General features: G+C 35.4%; 1 protein-coding gene across 3 annotated transcripts in view; it reads right to left on the bottom strand.

Moving 5' to 3' along the window:
- Nucleotides 1-17,364, bottom strand: part of LOC114325509 (TATA box-binding protein-like 1) — a 98,888-nt gene extending 81,524 nt beyond the window's left edge. For 2 of the 3 annotated variants that reach the window (XM_050648173.1, XM_028273573.2), the window contains exons 1-2: nucleotides 16,997-17,355; nucleotides 14,992-15,576 (exon numbers count right to left, since the gene is read on the bottom strand). In XM_050648173.1, coding sequence (XP_050504130.1) covers nucleotides 14,992-15,557 — 566 coding nt within the window. In that variant the 5' untranslated portion in view covers nucleotides 15,558-15,576; nucleotides 16,997-17,355. Of the gene's footprint in view, nucleotides 1-14,991; nucleotides 15,577-16,996 lie in introns of all 3 variants that reach the window. The other variant, XM_028273574.2, reaches the window with a different exon arrangement.
- Nucleotides 17,365-19,489: the final 2,125 nt, after the last annotated feature.

The raw sequence follows: 19,489 nt of genomic DNA, 5'->3' as shown, positions 1-19,489 counted from the left end.
GGAAAGACACAATACATGACAAACCTGGTACCAAGCGAAAATCCAAAAGTCGACGTCAACGAAATAACATTGGTCCATAAATATAAATACTTAGGGCATGAAATCCAAATTGCCAGGGACAATCAAACTGCTGAATTACAGAGAAGGATCACCTTAAAAGGGCCGCATATGGAGCTCTATCAGACATCTTCAAGAGCAACTTGCCAAATTATTTGAAAAGGAAGACGTTCAACTAATGTGTGCTTCCAGTCATGACTTACGGCGCCGAAACATTATCGTTAACCCAGGCCACAGCAACGAAACTTAGAGTGGCCCAAAGAAGAATGGAACGGTCACTACTTGGACTGACTCTCAGAGATAGGGTCAGAAACGAAAAAATCAGAAGAAGGACAGGCGTCACAGATGTCATAGAGCGAGTAGCATGGCTGAAGTGGAATTGGGCGGGCCATATAGCCAGAATGAAGGCCGGGAGGTGGACCCAAAAAATTACAGTGTGGAGACCAAGAGAAGACAGAAGAAGTAGAGGTAGACCACCTACACGATGGACAGACGACGTCAAAAGGATTGCTGGGAATTGGTTACAGGAAGCCCAAGATCGACAAAACTGGAAGAAATTAGGGGAGGCCTATGTTCAACTTTGGATGCAGAAGGCTGGATGATGATGATGACAATTTTGTTCTTAATGATTTTTTCTATAAAATTAAAATTATTTATGAAAACGGTTATAAAACGTGAGTTTTTCCAATGAAAAATGCAGTTTCAATCGCTATACTTTGCAAAAAAATTTTATAGAACAAAATTTACTCAGAATTGGTCAATCTATCGACTTCCATTGTTATTTTGATTCGGGCTAACTTCACGCCGCTTAATTGCGTATTTAAACGTTAATTCGAGGACAGAATCCCAACTACCCGTTTGTCCACCCCTTCACAACGTTTGTCCAACCCCTTAAAGTGCGAAACGACCCCCCTGGTGATTGCAATTTTTTTTTTAATTCTCAATTTGGGCTAACTTCACGTCCGCTTAAATCCGTATTTAAACGTTAATTCGGGACCAGAATCTTAACTACCCGTTTGTCCACCCCTTCACAACGTTTGTCCAACCCCTTAAAGTGCAAAACGACCCTCCTGGAGATTGTAATTATTTTTTAAATTCTCAATTCGGGCTAACTTCACGTCCCCTTAAATGCGTATTTAAACGTTAATTCGGGGACAGAATCCCAACTACCAGTTTGCCCACCCCTCCGCAGCGTTTGTCCAACCCCTTAAAGTGCGAAACGACCCCCCGTGGAGATTGTAATTATTTTTTTTTTAATTCTCAATTCGGGCTAATTTCACGTCCGGTTAAATGCGTATTTAAACTTTAATTCGGGGACAGAATCCCAATTACCCGTTTGTCCACCCCTCCGCAGCATTTGTCCAACCCCTTAAAGTGCAAAACGACCCCCTGGAGATTGTAATTTTTTTTAAATTCTCAATTAGGGCTAACTCCACGTCCGCTTAAATGCGTATTTAAACGTTAATTCGGGGACAGAATCCCAACTACCCGTTTGTCCACCCCTTCACAACGTTTGTCCAACCCCGTAAATTGCAAAACGACCCCCCTGGAGATTGTAATTATTTTTTTTAATTCTCAATTCGGGCTAACTTCACGTCCGCTTAAATGCGTATTTAAACGTTAATTCGAGGACAGAATCCCAATTACCCGTTTGTCCACCCCTCCGCAGCATTTGTCCAACCCCTTTAAAAGTGCGAAACGACCCCCCTGGAGATTGTAATTATTTTTTTAATTCTCAATTCGGGCTAACTTCACGTCCGCTTAAATGCGTATTTAAACGTTAATTCGGGGACAGAATCCCAACTACCCGTTTGGCCAGCACTTCGCAGCGTTTGTCCAACCACATAATCATTTTTTTGGCTTATAACGTTTATTGGTGATTCCATTTCAAATCACTCAATTTTAGAGCAAAAAAAAATTTTGGATCTCCGATTTGTCTGAAAATTGGTATATAGCTTCTGCGGGACGTAAAAATAAGATATTTAAGGTCAAAAAATCTTCTTCTATTTTCTCAAAATGTTATTTTATGCGATTTTACAGTGATTTGATGTTTATTTGAAAACATTTGCATTTTTTATCGTAAAGTATCAATGGAAAACATAATATTTTAATAGAAGTTACTTTGATTCAAAACAAGTTTTTGATCAAATTTTATAGTGTAGAAAACGTTAAAATACCGTTTTTTACATTGTTCTCCATTCCCCAAATACATCATAATCGATTTGGCTGAAAATTTGCCCACAGATAGCCAAAATATAGGACTTTAAGTGGTGAGAAGGATTTTAATTATATTACAATATCAAAAAAGTTACATGCAATATCATAGTCAAAAATATAGGCGTCTACTGTGAGTACAATAATTAACTCGAAAATATCGACCTTCACTGTCCCCGAATTAACGTTTAAATACGCAATTAAGCGGACGTGAAGTTAGCTCGAATTGACAATTAAAAAAATAATCACAATCTCCACGGGGGTTGTTTCGCACTTTAAGGGGTTGGACAAACTCTGCGGAGGGGTGGACAAACGGGTAGTTGGGATTCTGTCCCCGAATTAACGTTTAAATACGGAGATTTAAGCGGACGTGAAGTTAGCCAGAATTGAGAATTAAAAAAAAATAATTACAATCTCCAGGGGGGTTGTTTTGCATTTTAAGGGTTGGACAAACGTTGTGAAGGGGTGGACAAACGGGTAGTTGGGATTCTGGCCCCGCAGAAACATTCATTCTAATGGAGTCGAAGTACTTTTTCAGCAGTACTGTCCTATTATCCGTAAGCAATATATATATATATATATATATATATATATATATATATATATATATATATATATATATATATTTTTTTTTTATTTTAAAAATATCAGTGGGTGGACAAACAAAATTATGCTATGGACAAACATGGACAAACAATATAGCAAGATTTTTTGAATTTTCGAAAATTTGTGGATTTGTGAAGTTAACCGGAAAAAAATTTTTGTTTATAAAAAAAATTGATGGGTGGACTAACGAAATAAAACTGTGGACAAACGTGGACAATCAATGGACAATCGAATGGCATCAGTCACTTTTTTTCCCGGATTTTTTTTCGGGCCAATTTCACGGACCTGATGCAAACTTATCGAGGGATATAAGATTTGGGGCCTAGAGATAAATGTGGAAAAACAGAGTACTGAGTATTGGAAGAACACAAGAATTATAGCTATCAAGTGGATAAAAAAATGAAACGACAAGAGATTCAAAGAAGCAATATAAAAGCAAAAAAATGAATACCGTTCCTTTTTTGAAGGAATTTAAGGAATATTTGAGTTTTGCAGAAGCCCAAAAAGTTCAGTTAGATTTCTAAAGATTTAGTAGATATTTGTTATGTTTATATTTTTAAAAGTAACTCATAATTGGTATTGATTAACTGAATTAACTAATAAAATAATTAAAGTAACATTTTTATTAAGATTATAAACAATAAACAAAATTAATAGAATTTTTAAATTCCAGCTACTATTAATTTGAATATTTATTGCAACATTTTTATTTCAGGGCCAGCTGATATCAAAAGTTCCTTGAATCAGCTAGTTTTATTAAAAAAAAAAATAACTGAACATGCTTGTCTTAGATCATTAAAATAGCAAATTATCTATTAGTTTAGTTTTAAATTTTTTAACATCTGTATAAAAATGTCTGTCTTAATTTTTATTAAGAGATAGGTACTTAATAAGAATAAATATATGAATAAAAAGTTGAAGGATTGGAAAAAGGGAACATAAACTAAGTATGTACTTATAAAAATAAAGAAAAAAATACTGTGAGAAAAATCGCGAGAATTTATTATCATCACTAGTCATCAGAAATTAATTAATTTTTCTGACTTGGCCAGACTGGTTTTTTGATACTCCGTAAATTTTTTAAATGTGAGTGATTTTCCAACTACTTCTATAGAAGAATATACTTATTCAAAATATTTGATAAAAACGTGATTTTCCAACTACTTCTATAGAAGAATATACTTATTCAAAATATTTGATAAAAACGTGGTGATTGGTAGTCAATAGAACTATCTTTCTGAATTATCAATAATTTTAATTGACTAGCTATTACTGTATTTCATTATTTTTTTAAAACTTGCTTTATAAGCTCCTAGAACTAATTTATTTTCATAACATTGTTTATGTGTGCTGCTAACTTTTTATCATAGTTGCGTAATAGCAATATTTCTAACAAGTTTCAACTTGTCCCCTTACTACAAGACCTTGTCTTCCTATCAACTACAAAACATTACTGATAGTAGATGCAATATACCTTAGTTTGAATACCTTTTTAAGTTTTATCTATTGTTTTTCAAAACATACAACATAAAAGTCAACAATTGCTTCCTCGTTATAAGAAATATATGTTTTTACGGAATCTTTATGAGCATTTTTATGCTCATTTACTATTTAAATTAAATGTCCAAACCTGCAAAATGTATAAAAAAAAAGATAAAATTAGAGTACACAATTCGCTGTAACACTTTCAAACTAGGTAGTTATCTTGCAAATACAAATCATGCGATCCATGAGGACTTTATGAGAGTTTACAACAAGTAGTGCACGAGAAAAAGATTGTGAATATTTGGGTGCTATTTGGCGGGTCCAAAGTTTTTGTTATGCAGTAGTTAGCGATTACTATTTTATTTCAAAATATAACAGGTTCGATTTTACAGGTTATATTTTTGCTGAGAATGTTTTTTCGACAAAATACTTACTATTTGAGTTATTTGCGAAAAACCGTCTAAAAGCGTGGTTATTTTGTTGAAAAAATGAACATATTCACTGCCAAATAACTCGAAAAGTATTGACTTAGTGAAAAAACCCTATAGAACAAAAGTTACTTAAAATTAGCCAGTTTATCCATTTCCTGACTTTCTTTGGACGAATATTTTTTCACCCCCAAGAGGGGGTGAAAACCACCCCCAGGGCAAAAGCACATATCGGCACAATATCACTTTTTTTCTTTGACTTGTTAGCTATGTGTATGCCAAATTTCATGTCAATCCAAGCGGTTCTTTAAAATTTAGAGGTTTTGCAATATTTTACCGTTAAAGAATGGACTAAAACTGTTCATTCAATTTCCATAGACTTCTGGAATTATAATACATACGGAAAGGGCTTTTACGTTACCAAGTTATTTAATTATTGATTAACAACTACTTATCTAAAAGTTTAGTTGAAAATTAAAGATTTTGTTGGAAAAACCCGCTTTTTCCGGGGAAAGTTTTCGTCGAAGTAAATCGGTAAAAACACGTCTCTATGTAGAATTTAATTGCGGTGAATTTTTATTTGGGTGTTTTTGGTCTGAAGTTAAAATCTTTGGAGTTATAGAGCAAAAATTGAAAAAAACACGATTTTCGGGCGCCATTTTGTTTATAAAAAAAGTAGCACACTATCTGCGGACTTTGCATATCTATATTATTAATACATACAATAATAAGATTCGATTCCAGCAATAAAATTGCTGGTAAATAACTTTTCCTTGTATTTTGCTAATTAGCCCAGAGTAAAGGAGAATCCAGAAACAACTGTCTAATAGAATCCAAGTATGATCTCTCATCTGATCATACACCAGTTATTATAAAGAAGAGTACCAGTTATAAACAACACACCCCCTCCTCGACTAGCGTCAAAAAACACCAACTGGGCAGATTTCCAATACTACCTAGAAGAAAACATTAATCTTAATTTGCGAATCAAATCTCCACACGAGATAGATACAGCAGCTCAATATTTCACCACCCTTGTGCAAGAAGCGGCATGGTAATCTGCACAACGAACTGAACCCAGACCGACACATACAACAAATGTTCCCCTACACATTTGGCAACTCATTGCTGAAAAACGCCGTGTGAGAAGAAACTGGCAAAGATCTAGATACAATGTAGATCAACATATATACAATAGACTATGTAGACAACTTGGAGTAGCCATCAAAGCTGCAAACAACGAAACCTTCGAACATTACATTACAAACCTTACAGCAAATGATCAGACGCTATGGAAGGCGACTAAGAAGCTCAAAACACCATACACAACTATTCCTGCCATCGAATAGTAATGTTAAGTCCATCGAATAGTAAATGAAATATCAAAAACTCTCGAAGAAAGGAAATACTACAACGCTGTATTCCTAGATATCTCCCAAGCGTTTGACAAAGTTTGGCACAGAGGTCTGCTTTATAAAGTAAAATTAGCACTATCTAGTAACTATTTCCTCCTAATCAAATCCTACTTATCAAATAGATATTTCTCTGTAAAATTCAAAGACCAACAATCCAGCCTCTGTCCTATTAACTCCGGAGTTCCGCAAGGTAGTGTTCTCGGGCCACTGCTTTTCTCACTCTACACAGCCGATATACCAGAGTCTCATAATACTACGATCACTTCCTTTGCTTATGATGTAGCAATACTAGCTGTAAATGAAGATCCCATACAAGCCTCACAAGACCTGCAACACCATCTGGACATACTCGGTGAATGGTACACAAAATGGCGAACAAAAGTAAACAAAACAAAATCATCTCAATAACGTTTACCAACCTCCACAACACATGCCCACCTGTAAGAATGGAAAATGTACGAATACCAACAGTAACAGACGCTAAATACCTTGGCCTCCATCTTGACCAACGTCTTACTTGGAAGAAACATATCCAGACCAAAAGAAGGCAGCTAGACTTGAAATTCCGGCAAATGTATTGGCTCCTTGGGCGCAGATCAAAACTCAACATCCAAAACAAAATTCTTCTGTACAAAGCAATACTCAAACCTATTTGGTACTAGGGACTACACCTCTGAGGCTGCGCAAAGTCAACATCACTGAATATCATCCAAAGGTTTCAGTCTAAAGTACTAAGATCAATAATGGATGCACCATGGTACGTAAGTAATCAAACACTTCACGAAGACTTAAATATACCTTTCATCAGAGAAGAAATCCATCGAGCCACGGAGTCACAAAATGAGCGTACCATTCACCATGAAAATGAGTTAGTAAGGGAATTATTCCATAATGGCCCTGCCACAAGGAGACTAGATACAACCTGGCCTCAGGGCCTATTTTAGAACTTAAAACATAAATAGAATAAGATGAGACATCATTGGAAGTCTCTTCTTCATGCCCAAAAACATGGAACAAATTTACTTAATACTCTTTTAATGATGTAGATTGTAAATAAACATAATTACATAAAAAAAATATGCATTTTATTTATATCCTTGCATGTAAATCGTAATGGTAAAATATACCACATACAATGTACAGCTATAAGACTATATAGGTTCAGAACGTATTTCTTATTTGATGTCAGTCAGATAGCTAGGCAGGCCAGGTGGATGAATTGCATTCATTTAACTGTGAATGATCCACTGAATCTAGAATAAGCTGGTGTATAGAATCAACCTGTGGATGAGCAGTACTACAGATAAAGGCTTGCAGCTTGGTGTTACTCACTCTATAGATCCCTACTGCATATGAGACTTAAGAAGCAGAATATTGGGACCATGCAAGTTCGGAAAAGCGACACCTGGTTTCATAGCTCGGCAACTTTTTTCGCACTTTTAATTTTATTGGCCTGGTTGCTGCATAATTGTCAAGGCCGTAGCCCAAAAAAATTATAAAAAAAAAAGTAAGATTTAGGTTAAGTTATTAAAAGGTAAACAATTGTATGTAGTAAATAAAATTAATTATTAAAATGCAGTACTGCAAGCAAAATACAATTGATTAAATATACTTTTATATAATAATTGCATATCAGGTCCGTGAACTTAGCCCGAAAAAGTCGGGAAAAAAAATGCGATTGATGCCATTCGTTTGTCCATTGATTGTCCACGTTTGTCCACCATTTTATTTCGTTAGTCCACCCATCAATTCTTTTTTATAAACAAAAATTTTTTTCGGGCTAACTTCACAAATCCACAAATTTTCGAAAATTTAAAAAAACTCTTGCTATATTGTTTGTCCATCGTTTGTCCATGTTTGTCCACCACATAATTTTTTTTGTCCACCCTCTGAAACAACCCCCTGTTAATTGTAATTATTTTTTTATTTCTTAATTCGGGCTAACTTCACGTTCTTTTAAATGGGCATTTAAACGTTAATTCGGGTGCAGAATCACAACTAAGCGTTTGTGCACCCCTTTGCAGCGTTTGTCCTGCCCGTTAAAGTGCGAAACAACCCCCTCGTTAATTGTAATTATTTTTTTTAATTCTTAATTCGGGCTAACTTCAAGTTCTCTTAAATAGGTATTTAAACGTTAATTCGGGTGCAGAATCACAACTACCCGCTTGTCCACTCCTTCGCAGCGTTTGTCCAACCCCTTAAAGTGCCAAACAACCCCCTCGTCAATTGTAATTATTTTTTTATTTCTTTATTCGGGCTAACTTCACGTTCTCTTAAATGGGCATTTAAACGTTAATTCGGGTGCAGAATCACAACTAAGCGTCTGTCCACCCCTTTGCAGCGTTTGTCCAACCCCTTAAAGTGCGAAACAACCCCCCCGTTAATTGTAATTATTTTTTTATTTCTTAATTCCGGCTAACTTCACGTCCATTTAAACGTGTATTTTAAAGTTAATTCGGGTGAAGAATCACAACTACCCGATTGTCCACTTCATCGCAGCGTTTGTCCAGCCCCTTAAAGTGCGAAACAACCCCCTAGTTAATTGTAATTATTTTTTTATTTCTTTATTCGGGCTAGCTTCACGTTCTCTTAAATGGGCATTTAAACGTTAATTCGGATGCAGAATCACAACTGCCCGTTTGTCCACCCTTTCGCAGCGTTTGTCCAACCACTTAAAGTGCGAAACAACCCCCCTGTTAATTGTAATTATTTTTTTATTTCTTAATTCGGGCTAGGTTCACGTTCCCTTAAATGGGCATTTAAACGTTAATTCGGATGCAGAATCACAACTGCCCGTTTGTCCACCCTTTCGCAGCGTTTGCCCAACCACTTAAAGTGCGAAACAACCCCCCTGTTAATTGTAATTATTTTTTATTTCTTAATTCGGGCTAGGTTCACGTTCCCTTAAATGGGCATTTAAACGTTAATTCGGGTGCAGAATCACAACTACCCGTTTTTCCACCCCTTCGCAGCGTTTGTCCAGCCCCTTAAAGTGCGAAACAACCCCCTAGTTAATTGTAATTATTTTTTTATTTCTTTATTCGGGCTAACTTCACGTTCTCTTAAATGGGCATTTAAACGTTAATTCGGGTGCAGAATCACAACTGCCCGTTTGTCCACCCTTTCGCAGCGTTTGTCCAACCACTTAAAATGCGTAACAACCCCCTCGTTAATTGTAATTATTTTTTTATTTCTTTATTCGGGCTAACTTCACGTTCTCTTAAATGGGCATTTAAACGTTAATTCGGGTGCAGAATCACAACTGCCCGTTTGTCCACCCTTTCGCAGCGTTTGTCCAACCACTTAAAATGCGTAACAACCCCCTCGTTAATTGTAATTATTTTTTTATTTCTTTATTCGGGCTAAATTCACGTTCCCTTAAATGGGCATTTAAACGTCAATTCGGGTGCAGAATCACAAATACCCGTTTGTTCACCCCTTCGCAGCGTTTGTCCAGCCCCTTAAAGTGCGAAACAACCCCCTAGTTAATTGTAATTATTTTTTTATTTCTTTATTCGGGCTAACTTCACGTTCCCTTAAATGGGCATTTAAACGTTAATTCGGATGCAGAATCACAACTACCCGTTTGTCCACCCCTTCGCAGCGTTTGTCCAGCCCCTTAAAGTGCGAAACAACCCCCCAGTTAATTGTAATTATTTTTTTATTTCTTTATTCGGGCTAACTTCACGTTCTCTTAAATGGGCATTTAAACGTTAATTCGGGTGCAGAATCACAACTGTCCGTTTGTCCACCCTTTCGCAGCGTTTGTCCAACCACTTAAAGTGCGAAACAACCCCCCTGTTAATTGTAATTATTTTTTTATTACTTTATTCGGGCTAAATTCACGTTCTCTTAAATGGGCATTTAAACGTTAATTCGGGTGCAGAATCACAACTGTCCGTTTGTCCACCCTTTCGCAGCGTTTGTCCAACCACTTAAAATGCGTAACAACCCCCTCGTTAATTGTAATTATTTTTTTATTTCTTTATTCGGGCTAAATTCACGTTCCCTTAAATGGGCATTTAAACGTTAATTCGGGTGCAGAATCACAACTACCCGTTTTTCCACCCCTTCGTAGCGTTTGTCCAGCCCCTTAAAGTGCGAAACAACCCCCTAGTTAATTGTAATTATTTTTTTATTTCTTTATTCGGGCTAACTTCACGTTCTCTTAAATGGGCATTTAAACGTTAATTCGGGTGCAGAATCACAACTGCCCGTTTGTCCACCCTTTCGCAGCGTTTGTCCAACCACTTAAAATGCGTAACAACCCCCTCGTTAATTGTAATTATTTTTTTATTTCTTTATTCGGGCTAAATTCACGTTCCCTTAAATGGGCATTTAAACGTCAATTCGGGTGCAGAATCACAAATACCCGTTTGTTCACCCCTTCGCAGCGTTTGTCCAGCCCCTTAAAGTGCGAAACAACCCCCTAGTTAATTGTAATTATTTTTTTATTTCTTTATTCGGGCTAACTTCACGTTCCCTTAAATGGGCATTTAAACGTTAATTCGGATGCAGAATCACAACTACCCGTTTGTCCACCCCTTCGCAGCGTTTGTCCAGCCCCTTAAAGTGCGAAACAACCCCCCAGTTAATTGTAATTATTTTTTTATTTCTTTATTCGGGCTAACTTCACGTTCTCTTAAATGGGCATTTAAACGTTAATTCGGGTGCAGAATCACAACTGTCCGTTTGTCCACCCTTTCGCAGCGTTTGTCCAACCACTTAAAATGCGTAACAACCCCCTCGTTAATTGTAATTATTTTTTTATTTCTTTATTCGGGCTAAATTCACGTTCCCTTAAATGGGCATTTAAACGTCAATTCGGGTGCAGAATCACAAATACCCGTTTGTTCACCCCTTCGCAGCGTTTGTCCAGCCCCTTAAAGTGCGAAACAACCCCCCAGTTAATTGTAATTATTTTTTTATTTCTTTATTCGGGCTAACTTCACGTTCTCTTAAATGGGCATTTAAACGTTAATTCGGGTGCAGAATCACAACTGTCCGTTTGTCCACCCTTTCGCAGCGTTTGTCCAACCACTTAAAATGCGTAACAACCCCCTCGTTAATTGTAATTATTTTTTTATTTCTTTATTCGGGCTAAATTCACGTTCCCTTAAATGGGCATTTAAACGTCAATTCGGGTGCAGAATCACAAATACCCGTTTGTTCACCCCTTCGCAGCGTTTGTCCAGCCCCTTAAAGTGCGAAACAACCCCCTAGTTAATTGTAATTATTTTTTTATTTCTTTATTCGGGCTAACTTCACGTTCCCTTAAATGGGCATTTAAACGTTAATTCGGATGCAGAATCACAACTACCCGTTTGTCCACCCCTTCGCAGCGTTTGTCCAGCCCCTTAAAGTGCGAAACAACCCCCCAGTTAATTGTAATTATTTTTTTATTTCTTTATTCGGGCTAACTTCACGTTCTCTTAAATGGGTATTTAAACGTTAATTCGGGTGCAGAATCACAACTGCCCGTTTGTCCACCCTTTCGCAGCGTTTGTCCAACCACTTAAAGTGCGAAACAACCCCCTCGTTAATTGTAATTATTTTTTTATTTCTTTATTCGGGCTAGCTTCACGTTCTCTTAAATCGGCATTTAAACGTTAATTCGGATGCAGAATCACAACTACCCGTTTGTCCACCCCTTCGCAGCATTTGTCCAGCCCCTTAAAGTGCGAAACAACCCCCTAGTTAATTGTAATTATTTTTTTATTTCTTTATTCGGGCTAAATTCACGTTCTCTTAAATGGGCATTCAAACGTTAATTCGGGTGCGGAATCACAACTGCCCGTTTGTCCACCTTTTCGCAGCGTTTGTCCAACCACTTAAAGTGCGAAACAACTCCCCTGTTAATTGTAATTATTTTTTTATTTTTTTTTTTAAAAATTAAAAAATTTTTGTTAATAAAAAAAAATTGATGGGAGGACTAACGAAATAACATGGTGGACAAACATTGACAATCAATGGACAATCGAATGGCATCGATCACATTTTTTTTGCTGCGAAGGGGTGGACAAACGGGTAGTTGTGATTCTGCACCTGAATTAACGTTTAAATGCCCATTTAAGGGAACGTGAAGCTAGCCCGAATTAAGAAATAAAAAAATAATTGCAATTAACAGGGGGGTTGTTTCGCACTTTAAGGGGTTGGACAAACGCTGCGAAGGGGTGGTCAAACGGGTAGTTGTGATTCTGCATCCGAATTAACTTTTAAATGCCCATTTAAGGGAACGTGAAGCTAGCCCGAATAAAGAAATAAAAAAATAATTACAATTAACGAGGGGGTTGTTTCGCACTTTAAGTGGTTGGACAAACGCTGCGAAAGGGTGGACAAACGGGCAGTTGTGATTCTGCACCCGAATTAACGTTTAAATGCCCATTTAAGAGAACGTGAAGTTAGCCCGAATAAAGAAATAAAAAAATAATTACAATTAACTAGGGGGTTGTTTCGCACTTTAAGGGGCTGGACAAACGCTGCGAAGGGGTGGACAAACGGGTAGTTGTGATTCTTCACCCGAATTAACTTTAAAATACACGTTTAAACGGACGTGAAGTTAGCCTGAATTAAGAAATAAAAAAATAATTACAATTGACAGGGGGGTTGTTTCGCACTTTAAGGGGTTGGACAAACGCTGCAAAGGGGTCGACAAACGCTTAGTTGTGATTCTGCACCCGAATTAACGTTTAAATGCCCATTTAAGAGAACGTGAAGTTAGCCCGAATAAAGAAATAAAAAAATAATTACAATTGACGAGGGGGTTGTTTCGCACTTTAAGGGGTTGGACAAACGCTGCGAAGGAGTGGACAAACGGGTAGTTGTATTCTGCACCCGAATTAACGTTTAAATACCTATTTAAGAGAACTTGAAGTTAGCCCGAATTAAGAATTAAAAAAATAATTACAATTAACGAGTGGGTTGTTTCGCACTTTAAGGGGCTGGACAAACGCTGCGAAGGGGTGGACAAACGGGTAGTTGTGATTCTTCACCTGATTTAACTTTAAAATACACGTTTAAACGGACGTGAAGTTAGCCCGAATTAAGAAATAAAAAAATAATTACAATTAACAGGGGGGTTGTTTCGCACTTTAAGGGGTTGGACAAATGCTGCAAAGGGGTGGACAAACGCTTAGTTGTGATTCTGCACCTGAATTAACGTTTAAATGCCCATTTAAGAGAACGTGAAGTTAGCCCGAATTAAGAAATAAAAAAATAATTACAATTAACAGGGGGTTGTTTCAGAGGGTGGACAAAAAAATTATGTGGTGGACAAACATGGACAAATGATGGACAAACAATATAGCAAGAGTTTTTTTAAATTTTCGAAAATTTGTGGATTTGTGAAGTTAGCCCGAAAAAAAATTTTTGTTTATAAAAAAGAATTGATGGGTGGACTATCGAAATAAAATGGTGGACAAACGTGGACAATCAATGGACAAACGAATGGCATCAATCGCATTTTTTTTCCCGACTTTTTCGGGCTAACTTCACGGAGCTTTGCATATCATATCAATATTGTGAGCAACATATAATTTTTATTCTTCAATGACAGTAGGTATGAAATATATATAAATTTGACAATATGAATTATTTAAGAAAGTTGCAAGATTTCTCCACTATTCGCGCACAATCGTTTCTCGTATCCCCTCCTAGTACTTGCACACCGTGAATAGATCAATTTCTTATTCAACTAGAATTTAGACCATGTAATGACATAGTCCTTTTCTTTGGATGTTATCTTAATGCAATGGATTTTCGTTTTTAGATATTCATGGTACAAAATAATAGGTACTGTGCATATTACAAGCTGTAAGCTTCTTTCCAGAACAATTTTCACCTAGCAAAAATGTTCTCACACAATTTTGTATTCTTTTGAAATAACATAAACTTATGTAAAACTGTGAGATCATTTTTCATGTTTCCTAAAATAATCATTAGGTAATTCCTTCCTGTTGACATTGATTAACTTAATAATTAAAAAAATGTAACATTGCATAATATGATATTAACATTTCCAAAACAGTTGCTTTAATTTCACAGAGAGACTTCCATCATCCCATCTAGACACCAATGGTCACTTCTTCAGTTTTATTGACATTGAATATAAACAGGTCAAATAAATTTAAAAATATATATTTAGCTGTTTTATTTTAGAAAATTTGGTTTTATGGTAAAATCTCTTAACCAAAACCTTTTTAACTGAAACATCATTTAACCGAAACGGCTGGCAGTTTCAATAATTTTGTCAATAAAAAGTAAATTTTTATAGCAAAATGCAAACAATTCGATGTTAGTTGGTTAACATTGCTTTTATACAACTGAAGAAAGGAATTAAATATACAACACATTATGAAATCACCTCATAGTATTTTTTAATACCAACTTTGACCAAGAATACTATGTAATTTGATCCAAGACTACAAAAAACACTGTTATTTTTAACCGAAATTCTTGTTATCCAAAACGGCCTCCTCCCCCCCAATTATTTCGGTTAACGGAGATTTTACCGTATTTTATAAATTTATCACCCCACCCTTTAACTTATGCTCACTCCTAGATTTGGTGACCTAATTCATGACTGATTGTGTTTGTGAAGACTACAGAACAGATACTTTGGAAGTAAAAACAAAATTGACAATTGTGAATTGGAATCATATAATTGTACTTAAATGGTTAAAATATTAGCTAAAGGAGAGAATTGATTTAGTACATATTTAGTTAATAAAATTAGCAAACAAAAGCAACCTATTTACTTGTAACTATTAAAAAATTGTTATACTTACTCAGCTTCTCTGTGCCTCTCTGAAAAGGAGCTAATTTTTATTGAAAAGGGCATAGAGCAAGTCCCAAGTACATTAACCACTCTATAATTGTTGAATCTCACATTGAATCCAAGTTTTTGTAAACATCGTGCAAACCTACGTGCTGCCTGTTTGGCAGCTATCTCACTAGTAGCACCAGTACAAGTTATTTTTCCTGATGACCAAATGCTGGCTGTTGTATAAGGTCTTCTAAGTTTCATAGTAACCATACCATTTTCTTTACGGTATTCCACATTTGCACCTGATAAAGCTATTTCGCGGAGATTTAAATGACACCTAACACTAAAACTACATACTACATTGTTTATTACAATGTCTATTTCATTTTCTTCAATAGTTTGTTCTTGTTCGTATTCATTGCTTTTAAGCTCACACTGTTCACTAGTTTCTTCAATTTGAGATTGTTCTTCCTCAGTCTCATTGATAACTTCTACTTGTTCATAACCATTTATATTTTGTACCTGATGTACAATACCATTGCCATTAGACAGTCCTTTGATGCCATTTTTCTGAATAACTGTAGCCATGTTACAATTTCAGTCGAATCTAAAAAAAATAAAACTTGAGAGAATAAACATTCATGGTCACGATCAAATTTAGTAAATTGTAATTAAAGATTGCACAATATTAACCCTTTCATCTCCGCTTTAATATTTCCAACCTCAGCTCCTGTGCCAGCAGAAATAATTTCATTTGAATACTTACGTGCTATGGATGCACTTACGTGTCCATGGCACTAATCTATAGTCATATTTAGACGCTCATGTGCGTCATAGGAGCTGAAAGGGTTCATTTGTGAATGCACTAAAATTTCAAGTAGGGCAGTAGGAAATGGAGAGACAGAACTTGTACATAATAAATTAATAACTAAAAGCAAGTTAAAAATATTTATTGATCAGATAATTTAATATAATACCTAGAGAGCCCTACGAAGTTCTCCATATTCCACATTTAGCAAAGAAAGAGATAGAATTCAAGAAACTAGTATTTATACTGATTGGCCTGCTGAAACAAGCAACTACTCAAAAAAATTACTTACTCAACAAAACATATCAAATTATTAAAATTAGGTCAGCAAATTTATGATGATAAAAAAAAGTTTAAAGGCCAACTGCAAAACAGAAAATATTAAATAAACCTGATAGCCTCATATATCTGGTAATTAACTCAAACCTTACAGGTATTAACTTGGTACAGAATTCAATGTACAGAACATCTATACTAAATTTAAAATCAAGATGCAGTAGAAATAAACAAACCAAGACACATTAAATGCTACTAGGAGCATTCCCGAATCATAATTTACAATGTAAATGTATATACATTGTAAATCCCAAATCATGATTTCCAAAGTTTATACACTGTAAATTATGATTCGATAGTGCTTCTAGTAGCCTTTAACGTGTCTTGGTTTGTTTATTTCTACTGCATCTTGATTGTAAATTTAGTGTAAATAATAATAAATAATCCAGAATGTTCTGTTAACTGAAAGTAATGATTTGATTTAAAAGGACGGCACTAAACTGATTATTTCATAGGCACCTCAAATAAGAACATCTGAAAGTACGAACATTTAGAACTACACTGTTAATAAGCAGTACTGAAAGCGATGCTTAGTCAAATGTCTAACAAAACATTGAAAATCTACAAGCTAGACTTGATTGGTAAAAAAACTGAACACCATGATCATGTAAGTGCAACAGCATAAATAGCAGGACAAGCCCTAATGAATGAAACTCTTGACCTAGGAGATCGGGACAGCATGTTTAACGTTTTTTGTTATTGTGATTACTTGAATTACCATGTCCATGTCCATAGATCCACCTTACTACTGTACTTCTCAAGAAACTAAGGCAAGAAAAGGTAGAGTAGCACTCATTAATTGGAAGGTTTCAAAATAGGACATAATCAAAACCGGGAAGACGGTTTGTTAAATTTTTAATAAATACATTATTCAATCAATTACCTTCAAAGTTACACATGTATTTGGTTTTAAATCAATGTTAGACCACACAGGAAGTAAAAAGAACCTATATATCTAGTTTCAATGACTATTTACACGATTATTTACGCTCAAACGCATACTTTTAATTCCACAGTATTCGATAATGCATGTAGTAAACGATGCTGTTACATTTGAGCTAATTTTTTGGGTAATTTTAACACTAGCCTTTGTAAGAAGCCATGACACACCACGGTAAACTCCACTCTTCAATCTAAAATTGACTGATGATGGGATGGATGAAATGAAATTAGTTGATAGCTCCGTTCTTTTTAACGGAATGAATCACATTGATTTGATAGTACTCAAACCATCGTTATCTCTTTCTTTATCATTTATAAATCCTTGTGAAACATACGCAGTATAACCAACTGTAAAGTACAGGGCTTTTCATCGATTGTCATTTGTTTCGAGCTTCTGTCAGATGTTGTACAGTTTGTCTAATTTACTTACCGTTGTACGTCATTATCTATGTCAGAGATCTAAATTGACATTGTTGCCAAAGTATAAAAAAATCCTGAATACATTTTAAATCAAATAGATCAGTGGTTCCCAACTGGTGGTCCGCGCACCCCTGGGAGTCCGCGAGGTATGGCTGAGGGGTCCGCAAGATATAAAAATAAATATAATGAAGAGCCAGGGAGAAAAACGATATAAGTCCATTTTGCAAATTTTTTTAGGAGAGCGAAAACAAAGTATTTCTCTTAATTTTTTAAAATTAATAACATATATCGCGCAAATTTAAAGTTATATCAAATTTTAGATTGTTAACTATAATTTTGTTTATATACCTAAAAATGATATTTTCGTGTAAGACAGATTCGACCTCCCCTATTCACCACCACTGGCACTGGAACTAGATGGGACCCTACTTTGGCTTTATGCCGTTAAATATCACTGTCTTCAAAGTTGTCAGGTCTGGTGAAAATTCACCAGATTTGGTGATTTTGTAACCCATTTGGTGATATGGTGAAAACTTATTTAAAAAGCTTAATATCTGGTGATTTTTTGACCTTATCTACATATTATAAATTTATTTTAAAATTTAAAAAGTACGAATATATTATTTAAGTTTGTTATTCATTATTAAGAATTGCCTAATATTCATATCATACAAAAAGTCTAATTTGTAATATAAAATGATCCGCCTCTGTGGTGTTCAACCGGGGATTTCCCGAAGTTTACGCTATGAGCATGAACACCTTATTCATACGGAAGTAAGGTGGCTCTCTCGAGGGAGGATATTGACAAGATTTTTTGAACTTAGAGATGAAGCTGACGATGGTTGGATTCGAAATCCTTTCAGCTGTCAAGCAATTGAACAAATCCAAGGCCGCACAGAAGAAGAACAAGATAAGCTTGTGGATTTGTCAAGTTGTGGTACGATGAAGGACATTTTTAATGGCGAGAAAATAGCAGACTTCTGGGCAACAGCACGCAAGGATTACAAAGAACTTATTGGAGACAAGGCCATGAAAAAAATCCTTCCATTTGCAACAACCTATCGGTGTGAGCAAAGCATTTTCTTCCATGTGCTTCATGAAAAACAAATATAGCAATCGGCTTGACATGCGGTCGGATTTCAGAGTGAAAGTTCAAGTTTGGAACCTACATTGCAGAAATAATGGATTCTAAGGTTAAATTCAACGTATCTCATTAATTGAGGAGTGGAAATTAAAACTAATAATGTACTTGTGCAGGTACTCTGTATTTTCACAAATAAATCCTAAATAGCATTAGTTTGATTTATGTTTTCACATATTTTGGCTCTTTTCAGGTAACTTTAGGTTTGTTTAGGTATTTAGGAAATAGTGGGGGTCCTAGTCATTGTAGTACCTTGATGAAGGGGTCCTTGGAAAAATTTAGTTGGGAACCCCTGAAATAGATGACATAATTATTGCAAACTTGGATTTTGGATTATACGCTGTGAGCTCGTACGTAGAGGGGATATTTACAAATTCGCGAGCGCCAGTAGTGGCAAGTCTGTAAACGTTTACCGGAAATTTGACATAAATGTCAAAGTGATTAATTTAAAATTAAAATTAAAAACATTAATTATAAAAAATATTAGTTGGTCAAAGCTGTGGTATATATTTTTACCTTAAATATACTTACGTTTTAAATACTCAATTTAAGTTTTTTAATATATCGTAATATGTAATTATAAATTAATCTAAGCGCCATCTACACGATAATTGTGAAAGTATCCGAAGTAAGAAATTAATATTTCATTAATAGAACGTTTAACACATTCGCGGTCATGACTGCATATGAAGTCATTTACTCCATAAGAATACGTGTATAAAATGACAGCGTGCCCGCGAATGTGTTAAATGATTAGCAAAATCTTAAAAAAATCGATTACAATTTAATTACTTTTTTGCGTTGTAAATATTAAGCGATAACAATTAAATAATAAATTTACAAATTACCGGTGAAAGTTGAATTAGTAATCCG

This window comes from Diabrotica virgifera, chromosome 4, assembly GCF_917563875.1.
Source record: "Diabrotica virgifera virgifera chromosome 4, PGI_DIABVI_V3a".
NCBI lineage: Eukaryota > Metazoa > Arthropoda > Insecta > Coleoptera > Chrysomelidae > Diabrotica > Diabrotica virgifera.
The sequence above is the reverse complement of the archived record's forward strand: the minus strand, read 5'-3'. Positions and strand labels throughout refer to the sequence as shown.